The sequence below is a fragment of the Triturus cristatus genome, chromosome 2_1 (genome assembly GCF_964204655.1).
Source record: "Triturus cristatus chromosome 2_1, aTriCri1.1, whole genome shotgun sequence".
Taxonomy (NCBI): Eukaryota; Metazoa; Chordata; class Amphibia; order Caudata; family Salamandridae; genus Triturus; species Triturus cristatus.
The window spans coordinates 25,177,628-25,204,215 of record NC_140581.1 but is presented as its reverse complement, the minus strand read 5'-3'; the positions used below and the strand labels follow the sequence as shown (position 1 = coordinate 25,204,215).

General features: G+C 50.4%; 1 protein-coding gene across 1 annotated transcript in view; it reads right to left on the bottom strand.

Annotated features, from left to right (window-relative positions):
* LOC146863638 (vomeronasal type-2 receptor 116-like) overlaps positions 1 to 26,267 on the bottom strand; it is a 205,658-nt gene extending 179,391 nt beyond the window's left edge. The window contains exon 1 of the mRNA XM_085627715.1: positions 26,139 to 26,267. Within this exon, the coding sequence (XP_085483841.1) occupies positions 26,139 to 26,147 (9 nt within the window). The 5' untranslated portion in view covers positions 26,148 to 26,267. The remainder of the gene's footprint in view (positions 1 to 26,138) is intronic.
* Between the last annotated feature and the right edge of the window lie 321 nt (positions 26,268 to 26,588).

Genomic DNA, 26,588 nt, shown 5'->3' with positions numbered 1-26,588 from the left:
CTACGTACAAGCTTCCCTTTCTTATGTTAATATATCTCCAGCAAATACACATAAATCTAAATACTTGATCTACTGTGCTGGTTTTTAACCTAAATCCTGCTTGGTATTTAGTTAAAATCTGTTCCTCCTTTATCCACGATAGAAGTCTATTTAAAATATGTCTGGCGAAGGTTTTTTGTAAAAGATCAATTAAACTTATAGGGCGGTAATTTGCTGGGTCATAACGGTCCCCTTTCTTAAAAATTGTAACAATTTCAGCCCCTTTCCATGATTCGGGAATTGGTGTCCCAGCCACTATAGAATTAAATAAAAAATTAATGTAGGGTCCCCAAATTCCTACATCATGCTTTAGCAAGTCACCGGGGATTTTATCGGGGCCTGGTGCTTTACCCGTTTTAATAGCCTGTAGTGCCTCTACAGTCTCCTCAAGACTAAAATGTAGACGGGTATTTTTATCAAGTAATCTATTTATCTCATAGTCATCCGTGGCCATCTCCTCATTTATATTACAATATAATTTAGAGAAGTGAATGCACCAGGTTTCTTCATCAAGGTATATATCCCTAGATGATCTGCCTTTTTTATTCCCTTTGGAGATTAGATTCCAAAATGTGGCCTGTTCTTTCTGGTGGGCTGCAATTAAAAGGTCATCCCAGAGGGCATCATCCCAGGCTTTTTTTGCTTGGGACAATGTCTTTTTATATGCTAATCTACTGTCTTTGATTCCCTGGACGTCCTTTACTTTTACAGCCTGAATCAGGTCAATTTTCGCTTTACGACAATCTTTATTGTACCATTGGTTTGATGTCGCTAAATGATTATCTTTCTGACTCAAATCCTTTTTATAGATTTTACTTAACTGGGGAATCAGTGCATCTACAAGTTTATAATGTAAGTTAAGGACATCCTGGGTACCTAAAACAAGCATATGACTTCTCTCCAATATGTCAGCGAAAGAGTTATATATGTTAATCATCGTTTCATCCTTGGCCAGAATATAGGGCCACTTAATGGCACGTCTATTATTGGAGACCTGCTGTTCTCCTACAGGGCTATTTAACGTGGCTATCATGTTTGTTTTTTGTACGAAGGGTTCTGAGTGTAACCATAATTGGAGGGGGAAGTGGTCGCTCTCTGTTCTATGGTCTATTTTGAAATCTATTATTAAATGCCATAGGCTCATGGAGGCCATTAAAAAGTCTATATGAGACCTATAATTTCCCCTACCAAAAGTTGGAGCCGCTGGTCTATCAGACTGGAAGCAGCCATTACACGCCCTTAATTCATGGTTTACTGTGAGTTGTAAAATCTGTATAGCTGCTCTTGAATTTTTTACCATATTATTGGACTCTAAAGGAAGGATATTATTAGCTGTATCCTGTTCTTCAAATAAAGTATCCAAGCCCAATATCGGCTCATATTGACAATTTAAATCTCCTCCAACAATTACCTGCTTACTTGGACTTAAAGTATTTAGAAAAGAATCAAGGAGGACTATCACCTGTGAATCTTTACTATGGGGATACGGTCTGTTATAGACATTTATTAAATATATTGTTTCTTTCTCCGTGGTTACGATTCTTAATCCCATTATATCAGGGGAATCAATCGGCAGTAATGTGATTTTCGCCTCCACAGTAACCCTTATCCAAATCACCAAACCCCCAGATGCTCTTCCTCTCGCAGATGGCACTGCGCCGCGACTAAAAGTTCTATAACCCAGTCTATGAGGTATGTCTATAGCCCAGGTCTCCTGCAGAAGAATGATGTCAAAGTTTTCAATATAAGAGCACCAACCCTCATCCTGCATATTCCTGGATACCCCTGCTATGTTCCATGATATTAATCTAGTAGGTGGGAATTCAGCTGCACCGTCCGCAACGATATGTGGAGCATTATTTCCATGAGACGGTGGATTTACGGTGGTTTGCCCCCCAATCATAGTGTGCTTGGTACCACATTGCCTAATCTCACCCAAGCTAGCAGTAGTTACCCTTGGAATTGTATAAAACTCCATAGTTTTCCTAGGATGGGCTGTCTGGGTTTCATGTACAATTACAGGGGCCTCCAACCTTATTTGGGCAATTTCAACATTGGGTTCCGCTGTGGTCAGAGTCATGTTTCCACCTTGGGTTGCTAGCTTAGTCTCCACTTCTGACACAGAAGGTGGTATTAGTCAGTCATTCATATCCAAGGTGCTTAATGCCAAGTACCTGTTATTTGTGTTGATCTGGAAAGGTAAACCTTGGGTATCGTTTTGGGGTATGTTTGGAGCGTTGATCTGCTTGCCCCTAGCTAGATGCTGATAGAAGTAGCCTAAAGGATGTACACCCACACTATTCTCTCTCAGTGCCAATGATGCTGCTCTAAGTAGTACGGTCGCCACGTGTTGAGGGTATTTGAAATTGACAATTATGCAATCTCCTTTACAAGATTTCCTGGCACTCCCAATCCAGGGGACCCGTCTAGTTGATAGAATCTGATCTGAATAATTGACAGGGAACCCACAGTTATGGTTTAGCCAGGAAACTGTTTTCCGTTTAAGGGAATCGTGTGATTCGTTTTGTACCTTAGACTGCATAATGTTTAGAGGTGGCACATTTGTAAGTACTACAACATATGGTTCACATTGTGGGGGTAAATTAGTAGAGCGAGTTTTCTTGGCTTGGACCATTGACCAACTTATAGAAGGTAGATCTGCATCCGGGGCATTGATTTTATCCAACGTCTGGTTGTTTAGTGTGGAACTAGATGGAAGGATATTCTCCTTATTCGGGACTTGTACATTTCTTCCCTCTTGCTCATTTGTCCCACCCTGTGATTTAATCTGGGAGTCAATTAGTGAGGAAAGGGAGCCACCTAATCTAAGCACTTCTGCTGATAATATATCTATTTTTTCAGTTAGTGGTTTTACCACTGCCTCTAATTTGTCCTCGAAGGCCTTAATAATACAGGATATAGTATTTGATGTTGAAAATATATCATTGCCACAATTTTCTGTCATAGTCCCCTTTTGGCAGAATGAATTTTTGGAAGTGGCTTCACGATTCGATTTATGCTGTGCCCCACCTCTATTTGGTTTCATTTTTCTACACTCCCTTACAGCCCTTTTTTTTGGGGAGCATTCTAAATGATGGTCAATTCTGGTTTCGTCCAACAGATTCAGGGGTATGGTGTTGGTGTCTACAGGCGTAAGTAGAGGGCACTCTGAGACTACAGGAGACTCAGGAAGCGCCGTAAACTCTGTTAACAAACACTCTGTCACTAGGACATTAGGAGCCACAGTATTTGTATTGGTATTACCACCATTACTCAAAGAGCCTAAATCAATAGGAGTAGTATTTTCGCGGCCCAATGACTTCCTTCTGTCTTTATTAATTTGACTTACTACTTTCACGAGGTAGTTATCCATAGTGGAATAGTTCTTTGCCATAGATTGACAATATGGGCACAGTTAAGTTCAAAGCCCGATTACTTAACTGTCTGTGGTCACCCTAGTTGCCCTGGACTTTAGAGAAATATTACTTAAGATGTTTCAGGCACCACATTTGTAAATACAATAAATAGTGAATTATAAGTAGGGTCACACACAAAAAAGGGCCTGACGACTATCCTCTTGTTTAGTTATAAATTATGTATATTAGGCCAGAGTGGTAACTGGGAGCACTAGCTAGATCTATTTGCTATTAGTGAGTCAAAGCGTATCCAAAAGCCTCTGCCAGCAAGGATGATGAGAACACAAAGTAAGCCAGCAACCAATTAGTCACAGTTTGGTATATGTCCATTAATGGGGGTGAAAGTCTTTCTAACGGGCTTGTAGCCAGCCAACTCTCAAGATAGTACAAGACACACACTTACATGCGTGTGTAACTAAAGTACAGCAAGTGATATGCTACGAGATATATCCAAGCTTGAAGTGAACACTTGCCTTAGAGGGGTGGCCCAGCCCGGCCTCCTTTGGCCCCTGACGGCCACAGACGGCCCGCCCTCTGCCCGGGCTCAGCCCGGCGTCGCCCGCGCGCGTCCCGCGACGCGGAGGGAGCCCCAGTATTTGTAGCGCCTCCGGGCGTGGAACAAGCCGGAAGGAAGTCCTGGCCGGCGCTGTGTCTGCCGGGAGCTGCAGTCCCCCCCCACTGCGGCCAACGATCACGGGTGGCGGCGAGGGGAACCAACAGCGTGTGCGTCCCGTCCCTGGTGGTCCAGCGGCGAACCTGCGGTGATCCTGCGGCGTCAGCAAGGCAAGGTGAGTCCCCCGCTTTTCAGATTTCCAGAAAACCTTGGAAGGCCCTGATATCAAATTTTTCCTTGGGGCCACACTCTAGAAACTCACAGGGCTAAACTTTGACCACCCCTTGGAGATGCAGAGGGCCCACCATCCTGGACCTCCCTGACTGGGAGCGTCTGCGTGCCCATGACCACATATAGCCTACTTTCTACACCACAAACAGGCCCAGAAACTGATAACCTCAGCCCGCACCCACGGCCAGTACACATTTGAGGGGCATGAGATCCGAATAGCAGTAGACGTCTCCAAGGCAACCAACAAGCATTTCAAGGCCTTCCTCTCTGTTAGGCCCCTCCTCCTGCAATTGGACATTAAATATGGCCTCTTCGAACCCTCAAGCCTCCAGATCACCAGGGACGGTGTCTCAAAGGAATTTTTCAACCCAGAGAATCTCCGTCAATTCCTGGAAGGTCTCATCCCTCAGGATATGGACACTGTCATCTCTGCTTCTGGAGACAGCTCCACCCTGCCATCACCCTCCTTCCTGACCCCCTCCAGTGGACTCTGGCGGAACTTGGGAGGCTCCCAATACAGAGACAGGGCCCCTATAGAGTCGCTCACTCCCTGGGTGACAGGCCCAGGCTCTTCAAGCGGTGGTCGCACTCACACAGGAGCACAACAGGGACAAGCCACACTCCCCCCTGACGCCCATCTCTGTCGAGGAGAGTGCATCCAAAGACCTGATGAACTACAACTGCCCTGACATGCCAGACGCTGAGTACCAGCTTACTTTATTCAAAGACTGTTTCTTTGCATACTTTAACATTTATCTTCTCAATGTTTGATTGCCATATGCATGCATCTTATCTGCTATATGTCTCACGTGCTATGGGTTGACTGATCCTGGGAGTCCCCTCCACCCCAAGTGATGCTCCATCTGACTGCCAGACACGTGTGCGCAATATCAAGGGCCTACCGTGATATCCCTGCCTTATCCCTCTGCACATCACTGTCCCTCATCCCCCCAGTACCGGCAGTGGCTACTACCTTGTGCAAAACTGCTGACACGCTCTCTGGATTTAGTGGAACTGGATGGTGCATCTCTTTTTCCTCCTGCCTGACACTATTCATGACCACCCAGGGTGTCGCCACATCCCCTATCCCCCTTCTCGAATCCAAGTCTTGGGCCCACCCTCGCTCACTGACACACCCATTGTTGGAAGGCGGACCCCGAGGAGTCGGTGAGACCACCCAGGGGGGGGGCCCTCTCACTGCACGAAGTAGCCGAGCGCTGCCGAGAAGTCTCCTGAGAGATCCTTCTCCTATCCCGTACTAGCACAGTAACACCACCACACCGGACTCAAGGAGGTTGTCTCAAGACAAGCAATTCTTTATCATCAATAAAAGGTTACGAGCTCAATATTTACACGAAGGGATCGAGGGATCCACCAAAAGTCTCAATGTCTCTTTGGAAGGGTAGGGGTAGCGGGACAGTCTTTGGCAGGAATGTGGTACGAGGGTACCTGGGGCCCAGTTCTTATCCTCACGCTGGAGGACCTCCGATCTCGGAGGGGTCGAGCCGCGACGGCGTCAGCAGGGCTCTGGCGTACAGTTCGTGGAGAGCCGCGATTCAATCAGCAGGGCTCTCAAGATGGTTTCTGCTCAGCTCGAGCCGCGACGTCGTCAGCAGGGCTCCGAGGAAGGTTTCAGCGAGGTTGGGCCGCGACAGCGTCAGCAGGGCTCCGATGTTCCAGGTGGTTCAGAAAGGGTTCACAAGAAGGAGCCGCGACGCAGTCAGCAGGGCTCGTGATGGTTCCGACAAGAGTTCTTCTCCGTAGGGTCAGCCGCGATTCAATCAGCAGGGCTCTCGACTCCGGGATACAACTGCCGAGCTGTGGTGGGGTCGCCCCAGATATAGGTCTGGAGCCCTTTGATGTCCGGACCTATGCGCCCGAGGGGGCGGAGTGGCCGGGTGGAGGTGGCCAGACGCCCAGCAGGAGAGGCGCCAGGCCCATGGGAGTTGGCAGGGTGATCACACCTCGAGAGGGGAGGACGGTTGGGGGTCCCATCGATACTGTCCTCCGCCAGGGCGATGAATGGTTCCTGCGGCACCCCCTGGCCAGTTCGTGGCGCCTCGATGTCGGGGCTTCGCTGGGGTCGAGGCTGGGTTGAGCGGGGTCGCGCCGGCTGGGGCACGGTGTGACGTGGATGCCAACAAGATGGCGGAGCCACGAGGAGCATGCGACCACGTGCAGCTCCGGGTGAAGGGCCTTGGTGCAGTCCAGACGGGTGGCCCGTGACGGCCGGGGCGGGGAACGGCCACAATCCAGGGGGTTAAGGACCACGCCACGAGGCCAGGTCCAACAGGCGTGCCCCCCAGCCGAAGGCATGGAGAGTCACCCATCTCCTTGGGGATTCTCCTCGTCAAGGCGGAAGAAGCGGGACAGGCCGTCGGCGTTGGCGTGGTCATTGCCGGGCCGGTGTTCGACGTCAAAGTCCATCCCTTGTAGCGAGATGGACCATCGCAGCAGCTTGGGGTTCTCGCCCCGCATTCGCATTAACCATTGCAAGGGCCGGTGGTCGGTCTGGACCCGGAAGTGGGCGCCAAAGAGGTAGGGCCGGAGCTTCTTGAGGGCCCACACCACAGCGAAGGCCTCGCGCTCAATAGTGCTCCAGCGTTGCTCCCGGGGCAGTAGTCGCCGGCTGATGAAGGCCACTGGTCTGTCGAGCCCCCTTTCGTCAGTTTGGGAGAGGACGGCCCCGATCCCATACTCGGAGGCGTCCGTCTGTGCCACGAACTCCTTCTGGTAGTCCGGGGCTTGCAGCACCGGAGCAGTACACATGGCCGTTTTGAGGGTGTCGAAGGCTGTTTGGCAGCGGGGTGTCCAGTGTACCTTCTTGGGCTGTCTTTTGGACGTTAACTCTGTGAGGGGGCCAACAATGCTCCCATAGTCCCGGATAAACCGCCGGTAGTATCCGGTGAGGCCCAGGAAGGCCCGGACAGCGGTCTGGGTAGTGGGGGGTTCCCAGGTCTGGATGGCATCTATCTTCGCTTGGAGGGGGGCCACCCGCCCGCTCCCCACTTGATGGCCCAGGTAGGTCACGGATCCGTGGCCGATTTGGCATTTGCTGGCCTTGATTGTGAGCCCGGCCCGCTGGAGGGCGGCCAGGACGGCCTCCAGGTGGAGGAGGTGCTCGGCCCAGTGGTTGCTGTACACGGCAATGTCATCTAAGTAGGCCGCGCTGAAGGCCTCAAGCCCGGCCAAAACCCTGTTCACCAGTCTTTGGAAGGTGGCCGGGGCGTTCTTCATCCCGAAGGGCATCACCCGAAAGTGGTAATGCCCATCCGGAGTCGAAAAGGCGGATCTTTCTTGGGCGCCGGGGGTGAGCTGGATTTGCCAGTACCCGGCGGTGAGGTCCAGCGTGCTCAAGTAGCGAGCGGCCCCTAGGCGGTCGATCAGTTCGTCGGCCCGGGGTATCGGGTGTGCGTCCGTCTTGGTTACTACATTCAGGGCTCGGTAGTCCACGCAGAATCGCAACTCCGGGGGGTGACCGGGAGCTGCGGCCTTGGGCACCAGGACGACAGGGCTGGCCCACGGGCTGTCGGAAGGCTCGATGACCCCCAGGGCCAGCATCTTCGCTACTTCGGCCTGGATGCAGGCCCGCACTCGGTCAGGCACCCGGTAGGCTCTGTGTCGTATGGGGGGGTTCTCCCCGGTGTCGACGTCGTGGACGCACCAGTGGGTCACCCCCGGGGTGAGAGAGAAGAGGGCTGCGTAGTCCCGCAGTAATCGCTGGCAGTCGTTGCGCTGCTCCGGGGTCAGGGACGAGGCGAGTTGGACCCCTTCGATCGATCCATCGTGACTGTCGGATTGCAAGAGGTCGGGCAAGGGCTCGGAGTCGTCCTCGCCCCCCTCGTCGGTCGCCAGCAGCAGGCTCAGTTCGGTCCGGGCGAAGTGGGGTTTTAGCCGGTTAGCATGTAGGACCCGGAGGGGGTTCCGGGGGGACTCCAGATCGACCAGGTAGGTGACGGGACTTTTCTTCTCCACCACCTTGAAGGGCCCGGTCCACTTGTCCTGGAGGGCGCCGGGTTCGACCGGGGCCATGACCCATACTTTCTGACCTGGCTCGAATTCTACCGTAGAAGTGTTGCGATCGTACCACCGCTTCATGTCCTCCTGGCTGGCCTCGAGGTTGGCTTCGGCCATGGCTCGGAACTTGCGGGTCTGGTTTCGGAGGGTCAGGAGGTATCGGTAGACGTCAGGAGGGGCGCCTCGGGGCTTCATCTCCCAGCCCTCCTTGACCAGGCTGAGTGGTCCGCGGACCGGGTGTCCATACAATAGTTCAAACGGGCTGAACCCCAGGGACTTCTGCGGGACCTCCCGATAGGCAAACAGGAGGCAGGGCAGCAGGACATCCCATTTCTGCCTGAGGGGTTCTTCCAGGCCCTGGATCATCCCTTTCAATGTTCGGTTGAACCGCTCAACCAGTCCGTTCCCCTGAGGGTGATATGGTGTCGTGAACTTGTATGTGACCCCGCATTGTTGCCACAGGGACCGCATGTACCTGGAGATAAAGTTCGTGCCACGGTCGCTCACCACTTCGCTGGGGAATCCCACTCGGGAAAAGATCCCCATCAAGGCCCGGCCTACCACAGGGGCCGTTATAGTTCTGAGCGGGACCGCCTCCGGGTACCTGGTGGCGTGGTCCACGAGGACCAGGATGAAGCGGTGGCCCAGGGCGGTTTGGGGGTCCAGGGGTCCCACAATGTCGATTCCGACTCGTTCAAACGGGGTGCTGACGGCGGGAAAGGGCTGGAGGGGGGCCTTGACCCGACCCCCCGTCTTTCCGCTGGCTTGGCAGGTCTGGCAGGACCGGCAGTGGTTGTCCACATCTCTCCGCATCCGGGGCCAGTAGAAGTGGGTCACCAGACGACTGTACGTTTTGTCTTGCCCCAAGTGTCCGGCGAGGGGCACATCATGGGCCAGGTTGAGAAGGAACTCCCGGAAGCGGAGGGGGACCACCAACACGCGGCCGGCCCCGAGTTCTGCCACTTTCTGTTCACTGTACAACAGGCCCTCGGCCCAGTAGATCCAGTGGGTGCCGGTCTGGTCACCGTTGGCTTGCGCGGTCGCCTGCTGTCGGACCCCTTCGAGAGAGGGACAGGACTGTTGCTCTTGCTGGAACTGCTCTCGGGTGGGGCCCCCTTCATGTTGCCATTGCGTCAGTTCTGGTAGGGCGCTCGGAGAAGCCATCTCTTCGGGGGAGGATTCGCTGGGCCCGGGGTCGGCGTCTGCCTCCTCCTCGCTGCTGGCGGGAGGGGGTGTGAGCCCCTCGGGTCGGGCAGTCCCGGAGGTCGAGGATGAGCGGGGGGCCTGGGCGGTCATGGACCGGGTGATGGCGCAGGCCCAATCAGCCAGTCCCAACATTCGGAGGTGCTCTCGTCGTTCTACTTGAGCCCAGGGGGAACTCTCCAAGTCGTTCCCCAGGAGGCAGTCGACCGGGGCGTCGTCGCGCACTGTCACCTTCAGCAGGCCCGTCACCCCTCCCCACTCGAAGGGGACCAGGGCCATCTGGCATAGGCTTTCACTGTTGTCGGCCGTCCGCACAGGGCACATCACATTCGGTAGAATCTGTTCAGGGGTCACCAGGTGGCAGCGGACAGCGGTGATACTGGCGCCGGTGTCGCGGAGGGCTTCGGCCCGTTGTCCGTTGACCGTGACCTGCTGCCGGTACTTCTGGGTGTTGGTTGGGATGGGGGTGCAGGGTACCATCTCTCGGCTACCCAGGCAGACCAGGGACATGGCTGCCGGCTCCCACTCAGTGTTTTCTCGGTCGAGGGCCTCTTCTTCCTCCTCTCCCCCCAAGGCGGCGGCTGTCAGCTGCCGGGGCGGGGGCCCGCCGGCCCCGTTTCTTCGGTTCAGGGGGCAGGCCGGGTCGCTGGCAAAGTGTCCGGTTTGTTGGCAGCCATAGCAGGTCACTGGTGGCCGTGGTCCGGGTCGGGCCGGGCCCACCCTTCGCGCTAGGCTCGGGGAGAGATGTGGCTGCGGTGGCCCTCGAGGGGGGCTCCTGGGGGCCCCAGCGGGAGGGTCTCGGTTCCTGTTCGGCCCTCCCCCCCCACCGCGCTGGCGTGGGGGTCCGTTGGGGTTCCTCTGGTACTCCCCCATTGAGCTCCGGGGGACCCGGGAGTTGACCCATCGATCGGCCTCGACGGCAAGTTTTCGCGGGTCGGTCATTTTGCTGTCGAGGAGGTGCTGTCTCAGTTCCACGAAGCAATTGTTGGAAAGATGTTCCCAGACGATGAGGTCGACCAGTTGCCCGTAGGTGGTTACCTTGCTGCCTTTGATCCACCCTTCTAGGGCCCGACTGAAAAAGTCCACATATTCCACCCATGTGGTACCCGGGATTTTCTTGCAGTCTCGGAACCGCTGGCGGTACATCTCCGCTGTTAGCCCGTAGCGGGTGAGCAGGGCCTCCTTCATGTGATCGTAGGAGGTCATCACCTCCTCCGGTAGCTGGAGCAGCGTGTCCCGCCCTTCACTCAGGAATCGCCCCCACAGGCCTGCGCCCCAGTCTTTTCGGGGCACTCGATGGGAGGTCATGGCCACCTCGTAGGCCTTGAACCATTGTTGGATATCGTCATTCTTGTAATACTCCTTGACGACCTCCTTCGGGATATGCACCTTGGCCTCGGGGGGCGGTAGAGTGTCTTTAGTACTGGGGGTGTTGGTCCCTCCGTTCTTGGCCTTGATCTCGAGCTCCTTGAGACTGCGCTCGTGCTCCAGAGTTAGTTTCTTTTCCTCCAACTCCCGGTGTCGTCTCTTCTCTTCTATTTCTTCTTGAAGGCGTAGCTGCTCGAGGGCCAGTTTCTTTTCTGCCAGCTGGAGTTCGCCGTCCAGTCGCAGTCGGGCGAGCTCTAGTTCGTGGCTCCAGACCTTTTCCCGCTCTCGTATTTCTTCCTCGGAGAGGCCGGTTTCTAGGCTCTTTCTTCCTCCGGTTGCCGGGGTCAGTGCGGTTGCTGTGGTTTCCGTCAGGGGCAAGGGCCCTTCTTCCTGGGGGGGGCCTGCCCCAGCCTCCAACCATGCCCTCAGAGCTTTCTGCATCTCTTCCTTGGTACCGAGGCTGGTGGTTGCAATGCCTTTGTCTCTGCAGAACTGTTTTAATTCTTTGTGCGTATATTCTTCCAGCCGTTCGGGCTGGAACTCCATTGTCGCGTTGTTTTCCTGGCTGCTCATGATGCTATTCGTTTGGATGGGTAGCTAGTGGGTACTGGCTGGTACGTACGCGTTCGGCTCGGATCCCGTCGCTGGCCACCAAATGTTGGAAGGCGGACCCCGAGGAGTCGGTGAGACCACCCGGGGGGGGGCCCTCTCACTGCACGAAGTAGCCGAGCGCTGCCGAGAAGTCTCCTGAGAGATCCTTCTCCTATCCCGTACTAGCACAGTAACACCACCACACCGGACTCAAGGAGGTTGTCTCAAGACAAGCAATTCTTTATCATCAATAAAAGGTTACGAGTTCAATATTTACACGAAGGGATCGAGGGATCCACCAAAAGTCTCAATGTCTCTTTGGAAGGGTAGGGGTAGCGGGACAGTCTTTGGCAGGAATGTGGTACGAGGGTACCTGGGGCCCAGTTCTTATCCTCACGCTGGAGGACCTCCGATCTCGGAGGGGTCGAGCCGCGACGGCGTCAGCAGGGCTCTGGCGTACAGTTCGTGGAGAGCCGCGATTCAATCAGCAGGGCTCTCAAGATGGTTTCTGCTCAGCTCGAGCCGCGACGTCGTCAGCAGGGCTCCGAGGAAGGTTTCAGCGAGGTTGGGCCGCGACAGCGTCAGCAGGGCTCCGATGTTCCAGGTGGTTCAGAAAGGGTTCACAAGAAGGAGCCGCGACGCAGTCAGCAGGGCTCGTGATGGTTCCGACAAGAGTTCTTCTCCGTAGGGTCAGCCGCGATTCAATCAGCAGGGCTCTCGACTCCGGGATACAACTGCCGAGCTGTGGTGGGGTCGCCCCAGATATAGGTCTGGAGCCCTTTGATGTCCGGACCTATGCGCCCGAGGGGGCGGAGTGGCCGGGTGGAGGTGGCCAGACGCCCAGCAGGAGAGGCGCCAGGCCCATGGGAGTTGGCAGGGTGATCACACCTCGAGAGGGGAGGACGGTTGGGGGTCCCATCGATACTGTCCTCCGCCAGGGCGATGAATGGTTCCTGCGGCACCCCCTGGCCAGTTCGTGGCGCCTCGATGTCGGGGCTTCGCTGGGGTCGAGGCTGGGTTGAGCGGGGTCGCGCCGGCTGGGGCACGGTGTGACGTGGATGCCAACAAGATGGCGGAGCCACGAGGAGCATGCGACCACGTGCAGCTCCGGGTGAAGGGCCTTGGTGCAGTCCAGACGGGTGGCCCGTGACGGCCGGGGCGGGGAACGGCCACAATCCAGGGGGTTAAGGACCACGCCACGAGGCCAGGTCCAACACCCATATACATGCCCAGTCCCATACTGGAGGGTCTACCAGGACCCAGCTGTGTGCTGCTTACCACCCCACCTCCTGCCATGTGCGAGGCTCCGGCTATACTTTTCCTCATTCCCACTCTGACCCCCTTCACCAGCTGCATCACATGGCTTGGGCACGGGCTACCCACAAATGGGTGCATCTGGACCCCAGCCCCATGGATGACACCCCGGATTAATGGCCATCCACCTGACAGGTCTCTTCTCCCCCTCCCCTCCCTCTTTGTAGCACAGCTGGTTGTGTCCCACCAACATACCTCTTCCCTCCACAGGTCCCTAGAGCTTGCCTTTCTCCCCCACACAAATGTGACACCAGCCCTGGCCACAAATGCGCCTGCTCACTTGAACACCTCTTAGCCAGCCCTGCTGCCCGAAGGAGTCCACCCAGCACGTTTCAGCCCACAAGCTTAGACCCGCAGCATACAGCCCAGTGTCTCTAGAGCTGCGTCCCTTTCACATACCTTACCCCCTCTCTCCCTGCTATCTTCTCTCCTCCTTTCAGATCCCCACCCAACGCATCCTTTAGTGACTCCTGGTCACTCATCCTCAGCACTGCCTGGTGCACACCGGTAGATCAGTCAAGTTATAAGGGACCACAAGGCTATCTGCATTACGCTCACTCTCAAACCCCCGACCAATGGTCAAAGTGGCATTTTGCACACTTGAAGCATAAAACAAAAAAAATTAACATGCCTTGATGGAAAGCCATGAGATGCTGCAGAGACGTTGGATGTACCTCAAAGAGTTGAAAGAATGGGCGCTGATGCATCGCCATGTTTTAAATTACTTGAGGTTTCAGTTCTCCAGGTAGCCTGCCGACTGCTGCTCATCTGGACCTAAGCCTAGGGAGAGGCATGAAGATGTTACACTAGGGGGACTTCATTCATATTCAACCATGGTTCACCCTGTCACATCCAGTGATGCGATCTGTGGAATGGGCAACGTGCTCTCTGCATGTGATGGACTTCCAGGCAAACATCAGAATGCAAGGACCTGGTAGTGGACACTTAAGCTCAGGCAGAAGCCCATCTGCGCCTGCACAATAATCTGCCTTGGATTTACCAAGTACGAATGGCCTACTCCAGCAAGACTCTACCACACACTTTTGCACAAAAAAGTAAAATGTTATTAATCAAGAGGAGGGGACTCCTTGGACCATTCTTAAATTGCCTTGACAGTCAATTCTGTCCAAGAGGTGATGTGTTATATGAACAATGGAGGACATAACCTAGCCCACCACTACAGTAATTTTTTTAGAAGAACTCAGGCTCTGCAGGCGTATTTACTTTAGCAGACAGTCGGTCACCTCAAAAGATGCTGCTAATTAAGTGAGATCATAATTGTGTGTACAACTGGAAATATTTGTTACAGGAAATCTGGAGGGAAGCAAGATGGCGGCACGCTAGGCTGTCGTTCGCAGCACGACTGGCATGATCCAGTGAGCCCCTTCCAGGAATATCCCTCCTCGGCGATTTAAAGAGTATGAGTCTGTCCTTGCTGAATTTCCTGCTTGAGGTACTGGAAGAGAGGACAAATAACTGAGCCTTCACACCAGAAAAAGTAGATATACAGCAGGAGTTGGCTCTTACCTGCTGGCGGATTTACCAATCTCTGTACTTTGGCTGCTGTCAGTCAGGATCATCAAGAGAGCAGCCCGGTGCAAATTGGAAGATAATGAGGCCGAAGGGACCTCTGACGATGTGGGCCAAGACCGGGAAGAACTTGACCTCGGAGAGTCTGATGCTTGGGGCTGCAACAGGAGCACCGGTGATATCCCGTACGCTGGAACCAAGCATGGCTGGGGGAGGAGCGAGAGTAGGAATGACTCGACTGCCGGGGCTACATGGGCAGAATTTGACCCGGAAGGACTCTCCTGGAGAGGAGGCGGCCCAGCAGTGTTCGTCCGGCCCATCAATTGCGGAGCTATTTGCCGGATCTAAGAGGCTGGAGAAGCACGCAGGGCAAGCAACATCTAACTCTAGATCTGAAGCGCTGGTTCTGGTGTTGGAGAAGGAGAAGGGGCTAGTCGCAATAGACTCTGATCTAAACAAACAGAACTCTGGAACCAAAGTAACCCTGCAGGTAAATGAGAAGGAGGGGGGAGATGCCCCGATAGTGTCCGCTATGCCCAATGTACTTACTGTATCCGATTTAAAGGATGTCGCTAATCTAGCCCAGATGGATACCTCAGAGACTTGGGGTGATCGGATGGAAAAAAACATGGCAGGGGATACGAACACAGCTTCCACGGCTGCTTGTGGGGAGGTGCAGGTTGAAGGAGACAGGGCACAGCAGGTTGGGGGTATGAATGCCCAGTATGCAGATACTATAGATCCTACAACTACGGTAGAGACTAAACGGATCAGCCAATCAGAACCACTACTAAATTAAGTCACCAATGCAGGAAAAGCCCCTGAAAGTTCTATACAAAGGAAAAAAAACATTGGTAACAGCCACAAAGTCTGGAGGCTAACTCATGCAAGATTTAAACATGTTGCACAAAAGATCCAACGTGGCAAAGAAACTGACATAGAATCTACTGATTATTTTTATTCATTGTCGGATGACACAGAATCGGCAGACGACTCCCTATCCCTGACAAGACTTAGCGAAGCAGAGAGTGAAAGTCTACAAGACACTAGCGGAAGAGACTCAGCTGCGACGCTACGGTTATCTAAAAGGGCAGCTGCTCTTTCAGCACAAGTAAGCACAGGAGGGCAGGATTTAAATTGGGACTACTCACCAACAAATCAGTTAATGGGGGATAAAAGCAAACCACCTCATGACATGAAAACAGTCCCCACTACAACTTTGAATGCAATTTTACAGTCAGTCATGGCTCATGGGAAGAGTCCAGACAGGATAACAGGCGATCTCAAGCGGCTATCCGGAAAGTCCAGGGCTCAGTTCGGAAAATAGCCAAAGTATGTAGCGAGATCTCGGATCGCTTAACTGAGCTTGAGACAAGAACCAGGAATATCGAGTCTGATATGGTGTCATCTCACCAACAAACAGCATCACACGAGGCTTGGCTCATAGACGTGCAGTGGAAGCTGGAAGATCAGGAGAATCGTCAACAGAGAAACAATCTGCGATTCCTGGGCATTCCGGAGGATAAAGGTGGCACGGATATTCGTCTCTACATGGTTGACCTTTTAGCTAAGGCATTTCCCGAGGTAGAAGGCTGTAATTGGGCACAGAAAGTCCAACGAGCACACCGGGTTCCCCTTACTATAAAATATCAGATGGGTGCAGATGCCAGACCCTGAGCTGTGCTTGTTTATTTTGGGAACTTTATTCTTCGACAAACCATCTTTGAAAAGGCCAGACCAGATCATAAATGCAAGCTAGGCAATATAGAGTTTTTTACACAACCAGATTTCTGTCATATAAATGTCGAACAGCGTTGGAGGCTACGACAGATGATAAATCTTTTTCAAGCAAAAGGAGCACAGGCATATCCCTTGAACCCTGCAAAATTGAAATGTGTAATTGGTGACAATGTTCGCTACTTTGTATCAGAAATCAAAGCTAAAGAATTTTTGTAGGAGTTAAAAAGAAAGAGCTAGTGAGGTTTAGCTTTTGGAGGGTGAAGGAATTGATGGTTCTTTAGATACTGGCAAAGGGCAGAAAAAGAGAGCCGAGGCGGAGGGAGGGGTAATAGAGCTGGTCTTCTTTTTATTGTCTGTCTGTGTATTTCCTCTAAGTGTCTGTAACTCCACCATCTATGTTTGGGCTCTCAGCTTTACCTCTTTTGAGTGGTATTGGGGGTTGGTAGGGTGGTTGCTAAGTGTTTCCTTTTCTTTTTGGCACCAGGGTGGGGGCTGAACTACAAATGGCTTAAGAGAGCTTAAGGTGCTAGGAAGTATTGATGTATTGATGGAAAAGGGGGGGGCTCACGGATCATGGTGCATTGCTGCTCCATCTCCTAGACAATTGGTCTAGCAGCTTCCATGAGAAGGGTGTGGGGTGGGGGAGGAACGAGTTTGGGGGTAGAAGGGGGAAAGGAGGGGGGATGGGAATTAAGGGGAGAAAAAGCCAGGCAAGGTACATTAAAAGAGTAAGAACAGAGGCAATAGAAGAAATAGCTATGAAATGGAGCCGTAGGCAAGTTAGACGGTTATCTCAAGGAGTAGGGCATGACTAAACTATGGATTTGTTCAGTCAAAGTGGCAGGGCTAAACAATAGAGCAAAAAGAGCTAAAATATATTAGATCTTGCGCTATATCAATCCCGAAGCTATATGTATACAGGAGACTCATATCCCATGGAGCAATAGGGGTGTTCTCCAAATAAAGGGGTATGAGATGGTAGCTTGCTCCTCACAGACCTCTATGATAAGGGGAGTAGCGATATTTATTAAACACCAAGCTGGTATTAGTAAGCATACCTTGGTGGACAAATGGGGTCGATGGGCAATTGTTACATTAAGCACGGGGCTGACAATGGGGACGATTTATGCCTCAAATCAGGATGACCCAGAAATTTGGAAAGAACTTGAAGTGGAACTCGCCTCATGGCCAACCCCATTAATACTATGTGGAGATTTTAATATCCATCTTGGGATCTCACACGAAGCTGAGCTGAAATACAACGGGAGGAAACTGCAGGTTAATCGAGCACTGAATACCCTTAAAGTTAGTCATGGACTGGTAGACGTTTGGGCAGCTTAAAACAACAGAGATCCAGGCTATACATATTTTTCATGCGCCCACCAAAAATATGTTTGCTTGGACTATTTTCTGGTTTCAGCCAGGATCCTTGGGGAGGTGGAGATAACTAAATTTCCTCAAATATTCTCAGACCATAACCCACTTCAACGGGGTAATAACTAGCCACGTTATGGAAGGGAAAACGCGCTCTTGGTCTTTTGATAGGCAATTGTTAGCGGATGAGGATTTTATAAAATATATCAAAAGATGGTCTAGAGATTTTTTCAACATAAATCAGTATAGTGCTTCCCGTACGATTGTGTGGGATACATTTAAAGCTAGTCTAAGGGGGAAAGTAGTAAGCTATGTTGGCCAGCAACGGAAGGTACGTAGAAATCAGATTGCCTCCCTTATATCGGTTGGCACAATTGGAGACAGAACATACTGATTTGCTATGCCAGGGGGGAACCGGAGAGATTAAGTGAGGTAAAGAACAAAATAATTATTGTTAAGACAGAACTCAATAGTTTTTTTCAGATATAAGTTGCCCAGGCATATCAGACACATCATAGAGAGATGTATGAGTATGGAGAGATGGCTAGTAGACTTTTGGCCCTCAGGATTAGACAAAAGGCTTCCCGGAATAACATAACTGAACGAAAGAACCCCGAAGGGCAGCTCGAAACTACCTCTGCAAAGATTATTGGTGTCTTTGAACAGTTTTATAAAAAACTGTATCAACCAGATCATATTGATTCTACACAACCAGCTATTGTAAGGAATTACCCACAGCTCAGTGAACTCGATGCAGAGGTATGTTCAGAGTTGGAAGGAGAGATCACATTGGAAGAAACAGGGATAGCTCTAAATTCCTTATCTTCTGGGAAAGCATCTGGCAGGAAACAGATATAGTGATATTCCATAAGAAGGGGAAACCACCTGAGCTGCCTGGCTCATACCGTCCCATCTCACTGATAAATTCTGATGTGAAAATGTATTCTAAAATCTTGGCCAATCGTCTTCAGAGGGTCATAGCCAAACTTACGCAGACTATATTGCCATTGTTACATCTAAGACAGAAACGGCAATGATTGAGATTGAAAGTATGGCGGAGGAATTTGGGAGGAGGTCAGGTTATTGACTTAATAAGGGAAAGACGCAGATAATCTGCATAAGACAATGCATCCTACAAGATCAGCGACAGATTGAATCTGCTATGTATTTGGGGGTAAGGATAGGATCTGATCTGGAGGTATTATGGGAAAACAACCTTGATCCAGTATTGGAGGATATTAGAATCGAACTTCGGTGGCTGGATAAACTGCATCTAACTATAGTAGGTAGGATCAATGTCCTGAAAATGAAAATCTTTCCTAGAATATTATATTTATTTTGTTCCATCCCCCCTAGAAGTACCCCCTAATGCATTTCAGAAAATGAATACAATCTTTTCGAACTTCATATGGAATTATCAAAAAAACAGACTGGCTTTGAGAACATTAACCCTCCTGCGAGAGAGAGGCTGATGGGCTGCCCCGAATCTAATTGTTTATTACTGGGCAGTTTTTTTGCAACAAATGGGGGCCCTGCTGGTAGCGGATAGCTCTGCTAGGGATGACGGCTTACCATCTATATACCATTTAGCCATCGGGGAGAAAACAACAGGGCTCTTTCTCAGACAGCTGAAGCCCAGCTATTATAAAGAAAATCTGTTTTAAGTGTATAAAAGCAGCTAGAATGGGATGGATTAAAGCTAGTAAAACACTCAAAATTCCCAAATTTAACAGAGATACCCCTTTATGGGGATCCTCACTCTTCCCAGCTGAGGTAATCAATGGCATGGCTAGAGGCTGGTATTCAACGGGTGGCGAGTTTATACAATGAGAAATTAGAGCTACTACCCTTCTCGGAATTAGGTCAGATATTTGGGATCGACAGCCGGTCATATTTTAAATATATTCAAATAAAGGGATGTCTAAAAATTTGCTATGTTGGATCTGGTCATTTTGGGCCAATACCCCTATTAGACAAGATATATCAGGGAATGGCCAGCTCGGGGACTTTTATAATATACTGATGGAGACTATACCAGATGACCTAGGAAAAACAGAAGTGAGATGGGCGGATAAAATGGGCGATGATGAAATTGATCTTGACATATCATTGGAATTGGTGAAAAATATTCTTTTAGCGGTGAATCTCAAAGCACAACACTAGAGGGTAACCTATGTGTGTCACCAGTGGACCCAGTCGATTGCGAGTGCATACTCTGTGGGCGCCCCATTTGTGTCCTTTAGCTCAGTTAAAAGGGTAGCCCATGACTCAAGATCGTTCTGTAACTTCTCACACCTGTTGGCCTACATATGCACCTCTGCTGCTAGCGCCCACTCTGTCATGTCTTTGTACCACAGTGCAACCAAGGGGGACCGGTACCGCCTCAATGGCGACGCGTGTTACTGTATGCCATGGCTGAACCACCACCGTCCAAAATGCGTGTAGTGAAGGACAGACACAAGCCAAATGTAAGAAGGAACTGTCATTCATCCCACACCTCGGACAAGCCACGCTCTTGTCCCTGCACGTCTTACAGAGCTTAACAGGGGTTAAGTACATGCAATGGACATAATTGAAGCGTGTCCGTTTGAACCTGGCATTGCATGGGACCTGTTTTACGAGCATACAAGCCATTTACCACTCCCTATTGAATAAGGGAGCTTCAATATCTTCTTTCCATGTCCTTTGAGCCTAGAGGTCACTACTGACTCTGTCGCTATTGAGGGCCTTATAGAGGAGTGACACCAGGTGTCAGGCCGTCCCAGCCGGCAGTATGACCTGCAATATTTCTGTCTGCTGTGGTGTGTTAGGGAAGTCCGTCCAAATTTTCCTCGCAGTTTTGGCTTTCTTAGCCTACTAGAGGAATTTGCCACCCCCCATAGCAAAGGCCTCTCGGGCTTCAGTAAAGGTGAATGTAAGTCTCCCAATGTTTCACATCCTCCCTTCCTCCACTGCACAACCGACATGTCCGCACGAATACAATTAAACTGCAGGAGTGTCCACATAACTAGTTCTCCGGCGAAGGGGAGTTTCTTCAGCACTCTTCTGATCACCCGCTCCCACAGCTCCGCGATCTGAAACCATATATGGAACGTGCCTTGCTACTCTCGATCCTCTCATAAATAATTCCATCAGCGAAAGGTCACCATAGGTACCGGGTAGTAGTCGTTTCTCCCAAATTGTCTTCATCTCCCGCCCAGTGATCCGCGTGTTGTAGCTTGGTGGCATAGTAATCGAGCTCGAGGTCAGATACTCCCATGCCGACCTCCTGTATGTTGAATTAAAATAGCGGTAGTGCCACCCTACTTCCATTCCCAACCAATGAATCATAAGACTGTCTAGAATACACATAATGAAAATACCTATAAATGAACTGTACACCTAATTCCGAGTGTATCATTAGTAAGGAAAGCAAAAATGAAGCACATTTTTTGTAACTCCGAAGTGCGATGAAAACAAAGATTTTAATAGGATCAAAACAAATAAGACACTTTTACCTGGCAATGGGCAAATGATATTTACTGAAACCCAATTTCCACACATTATCATAATTCAATCATTTTGAAATGCAACTGAACCCTGAGGACATCATCATCAAACTGCACACCTAACACTGAGACAGAGGAAACACTCACTACGGAAGACACCACCTTAATCATGGACTGTCTACTCTGTTGCCCCCACAGACCCATGTCCACACCATATCTACAACCTCGGAGGATCTGTGATAAGCAGATTTCTCACCCAGATCATCAACTCCTCCATCGAGTCTGCAACTTTCCCAGAGGAGTGGAAGCATGCTGCAGTCACAGCCCTCCTTAAAAACCCATTGGCTGACCCCAATGTACTACGCAACTTCCAACCCTTCTGTCTGCCACCTTACCCAGCAGAGGTGAGAGTGAAAGCAATCAATCAGTAACTCACAAACAACCTGGAACTCAACAATCTTCCCGATCACTCTTAATCCAGCTTTTGTAGCAACCACAGTATGGAGACAGCACTTATGGCCACCATAGATGAGATTCTCACCCTTCTAAACCGAGGAGAAACCACCGCACTCAAACTGCTGGGACTCTCAGCAGCATTCAACACCCTGTCACACCAGCAGCCTCATCAAAATATTGCAGGGTCCAGGCACCCAGCCCTCTAATGGATATGCTCCTTCCTCACAAGGAGAACACAGCGAGTCAAGGCTACCCCCTACCCATCGAAGCCCAAGGACCAGATCTGTGGAGTTCATCGAGGATCATCCTTCAGCCCCACCCTGTTCAACATTTACATGCCACCACTGTCTGACGTCATCAGATCCCACGGAATTCCCATAGTCTCCTACGCCAATGACATTCTCTCTTTGTCAGATAAGTCCATCCTGACTAGATACAACTTCACCAAATGCATGATCCACATAACAGAATGGACGAGAACCAACTGCCTGAAGCTCACCAAGGACTGACAGAAGTGCTGATCTTCAGGAGCAAGAACTCCCTCTAAAACTCCACATGGTGGCAATCAGAGCTCCGTCCAACTCCATCACCCACCAACCACGTACGTAACTAGAGTATCATATGAGATGACAAACTCAACATGGCTGCACAGGTGAATGCAGTTAGCTAATCCAGATTCCACATGTTACGCATCCTCAAAACAAATATTCAGATGCATTCCCAAGAGCTCCGACCTACCATCACTCAAGCCCTAATCACCAACACACTTGACTATAACAAAGAACTCTATGCTGTAATCCCCAACCACCTCCTCCACCATCTCAAGCCATCCAGACTTGTCATGGATTGTCCTCATTAGACCCACATCACGCCTCACCTCAGGGATCTCCTCTGGAGGCCGGTACACAAATGCTGCCAATTCAAACACCTCATGAACACATACAAGGCACTGCACAACACTGGTCCAGCATCCCCCAACTGCCCCCTCAACTTCCACCATCCCACCAGTCACCTATGCTCTGCCTCTCTATCTCACAGATACTCCACACCTGCAATAGCAGAACAGGAGGCCAAATTTTCTCAAACCTCGCATCCAAAACATGGAAAGACCTCCCTCTCCACTTAAGGGCCTCCTCCTTGCTTCTGGAATTCCGCAAGAAGCTGAAGACATGGCTTTTCAACTAACACCCTTCGAATGATCTGCACCAGTACCTGAATACCCCTTGGGCCATAAGTTGCGCTTTATAAATCCTGATAACATTTGTGCGCTATGTATTTTTTATCAGTAAAACTGTATGTTTGTGCAAGAATCCACTTTATCAAAAATAGCATGTGTGTAAGAGGCAGAGAACATATATCGAGAGACTAAGCTGTCCAAACAAAGTGGATTGAGATGTAAAAGAATGAGCAGATGGAGAGCGCTCTCTTGCATTTCTTACCAAGGGGTACAACGTTTCAATAAAGCCTCCGACTCATTCAAAAACTCTATCACCAAGAACCATCTGAAGACCCCAAGTCTTAAATTCAAATGAACCCGGCTACTACCAGCCTATTCATGGGATACCAATTTGTAGTAAAATTCTGGAAGTGATGTGTAACCTGCTTCAATCCCCCTTGAGTCAGCACAATCTGCTGCATCACCATCAATCCGAGTTCAGGCGATGAGAGGACACATACAGCATCCTGGTAGAATAAAAGTGTATCAGGTCTTTGACAAGTGTATCAGGTCTTTGACAAGAAACATATTACCATGGTAGTGTTACTGGCCCTAACTTCTCTCTTTGACAAGGTGAATCATCAGATGATAGACGAGAGGCTAGCCTCAGTAGGCAGGGTTAGAGTTCTTGCTTTGATCTTTTCTCTAAGACCACAGCACTATATTGATGTTGTGTCCCCACTACTCTAAACCTTCCATCTTAAACTATGTATCTCTTCTCTAAGGACTCACCAATTTCAGACCCACATGCTCATTAGGCAGAGATGGCATTTGGTACACAAACTACGCTCATGTTACTCAACTAATTGTTGACCCTGATGGTATGCTATCCAGGATATATAATAATAATAATAATAATACAGAAGCTTATAAAGCGCGACAGCTGCCCCAGGCAGGGGCGTCCCGGCGCTAAGCATCAGGCACTGCAGCAATCAAAGAGGGAAGAGAGCTACCTCAAGTGTGTTAATCTGACTTGAACAGCCAGGTTTTCAGGGCCTTCCGGAAGCCAAGTTCTGTGTTAGCCTGACGAAGGTAGCCTGGCAAGGAGTTCCACAGTGTGGCTGCTCTAACCGTGAAGGTTCTACCGCCCAAGCGAGATTTCCTAAAGTGGAAGGATTGTAGCAGGTTTTGGGAGTTTGAACGCAGCGCGCGGGTCTGTTTGTAGGGGCGCAATCTTTCTTTCAGATAGCTCGGGCATTTTCCGCTTAGAGCCCTGTAAGCCAAGGTCATGGCCTTAAATACGATTCTCTTCTCTACTGGAAGCCAGTGGAGTATCAGAAGGTGCGGAGAGACATGGTCTCGAAAAGGCAGACGGCAGACCAGTCTCGCAGCCGCATTCTGTACCATCTGGAGTCGATGAATCGCATATTTAGGAAGACCAAGGTACAGGCCATTAGCATAGTCCAGCCTCGAGGTGACTGTTGCATGGACTACTGTTTTACGGCAGTCTTCTGGTAAGCAGTGCAGAATTTTCCGTAAGTTTTTTAATTTGCTGAAACAAGTTGCTGAGACTTGCTGTATTTGAGCTAAGAAGGAGAGATCTGTCTCCCATCTCACCCCTAGGTTCCGGATGCATTTGGCGGGGGAGGGAGGTGGACCCATTTCTACCGGCCACCACAACTCTGCATCAGGGACACAGCCCTGACCGAAGAACAATACTTCGGTCTTCCCCGCGTTCAATTTTAATTTGTTTGAATTCAACCATACCGCAATATCCCGTAAGCAGCCTTTGAAATTCTTAAAAGCCTCTACCGTCTGCTCTTTAAAAGAGAAAAACAACTGGGTGTCGTCAGCATAGGAAATCGCTTTAACACCCCAGTTGGCGATCAAAGAAAAGAGCGGAGCAAGGTATAGATTGAAGAGTAGGGGGCTCAGGGCAGAGCCCTGTGGCACACCACACCAAAGCTGTTTCGGATCGGACTCATATGGCTTAAGGGCGACCCTCTGAGTACTGCCCCTCAGATAGGATGTCAGCCAGGACAAAACCTTACCCCCAAAGCCCACGGCGTGTAATCTCTGGATCAATATGGAATGGTCCACGGTATCAAACGCCGCAGACAGATCCAGAAGCACCAGCATTGCCGAGGCTCCAGAGTCCAGAGCCCATCTAACTGACTCTGCGACCTCAAGGAGCGCGGTCTCTGTACTGAAACCGGCCCTGAAGCCTGATTGTGTGTCATGCAGGGCCTCTCTAAGCTCGATGAAGGAGGTCAATTGATGCTGCACCAATTTCTCCAGCATTTTGCCTGGGGCGGAGAGTAGGGAAATGGGTCTGAGATTGCTGAGGTTGTTCCGGGTCACCATTTGGTTTCTTTCGTAATGGCAAAAGAGTTGCATGTTTCCAAGAATCCGGGAAGATGCCCGTGTCCAGCGAGGAGTTCCATAGCTGGAGTAGTGTATCCGCCATGGGGGCAGATATTATTTTCCATAGTTTGCGTGGGCAAGGATCATCAGGAGCGTCTGAGCGGCATCTCTGGATTACGGCTAGAGCTTCCAGTGATTGTATTGGCGTGAAATTGATATATCACACGGGGGGCTGCTTAATGGACACAAGTGAATGGGTGCTCAGGAACCGCCGCTGGGTAAATGAGGGAATGAGCTTTTTGATTTCGGGGGCGAAGACCTTTCTCAAGCTACAACCATAATTTCTGTCCGGGTGAAACACAAAGGTCACAAAACCGTCTGGTAGCTTGGCACAAAAGCAGTCAGGTGCAATTAGAATAAATGAGTTAAGTATTCATGCGGCACACAAACAATAAAAAGTGAAAATGCAACACCGGGAAAATCCCACACCAATAATAGGGGGGCTGCGTTTTTCCGCAGCTGCCTCTCTTGTGCAAAATAAGACTATAGCTTTCAAAAGCACCATATATTACCTTTCAGGTACCTTTTACATAATCAGTGGCCTCAACCCACACTTATAAGGGTGCACACCTACCTGCTAACAATGTGTGACAATCGGAAGATTTAGCAAGTTTCAAAAACCACCAGGAAGCAGCTACTACCCTCTTCCACATAGTTTTGTATATTTTACTAGTTTTACCCTTTTAGCAAGCTGAGGAATATAGTTGGAAATACCTGGTTACCCGGGTTTGCGTGAGGTAAAATGCTTTACTTGCATTTAGCCAACATTCCTAGCAAGAACAAAACGCTCGCTAGAGAACGTATATAAATGCCGCAATAACTCAGAGCCCGCTTTGATGTGCTGCTGATCCACGTCTGTCTTCTATGCACCCAGTTGTTAACCATCCAATGCTTCTCTGGGCATTTAAAACATTGTGTGTCAAGCACTGCGAGAATATCAAGGTTGTCAGCACTTTTGTTACGAAGCAGCAAGGCAAGCACACCCCAACTTCAAAAGGATAGCACACATTGCTATTATGCATGTATATGCTGTATGACTAATATGTGCGTTTACAAAGGGCTGTGACAGGGATAACGACAAATTATCATAATATGAACAAATAATAACAGCGACACAGTTCAGTAATACCCTTGCCACTGGCCGGTTAATAATGTGATTATTAATAATAATGACTCACCTCAGGCATGCCCAGACTCTCTCCTTACCACTGTGCCTGTCGCCTGTAGCTCTGCTGTTACATTGAGCGCACAGACAGGGCACGGGTGGGACACACGCTTCCGGCGTCCGAACACCAATCTCCTAGCAACTTCTCGACCTTCGAAGAATGTCTTGTCGGGTATTGTAGTTCATTTGTTTCCAGTTTACTGTAATGGGGAACGCGCACACTGCTTACTGAAAGACTACAATACCCAGATTCCCTCAATGCATCTAGATGTCGACGCACTCAGAAACATTCTCCCACATAAGCCTGGGTGGGACGTTATTTATTTATGCATTTTTATATAGCGCAAACTATACCAAACAAGCATTTGCAGTGCAAGAGAACTCGCATTTATGCGAGACCTCTTGAATTGCAAACGGGAGTGCGGGTGGACGGGCGGGTGTGATTAAGGCACGAACAACGGGA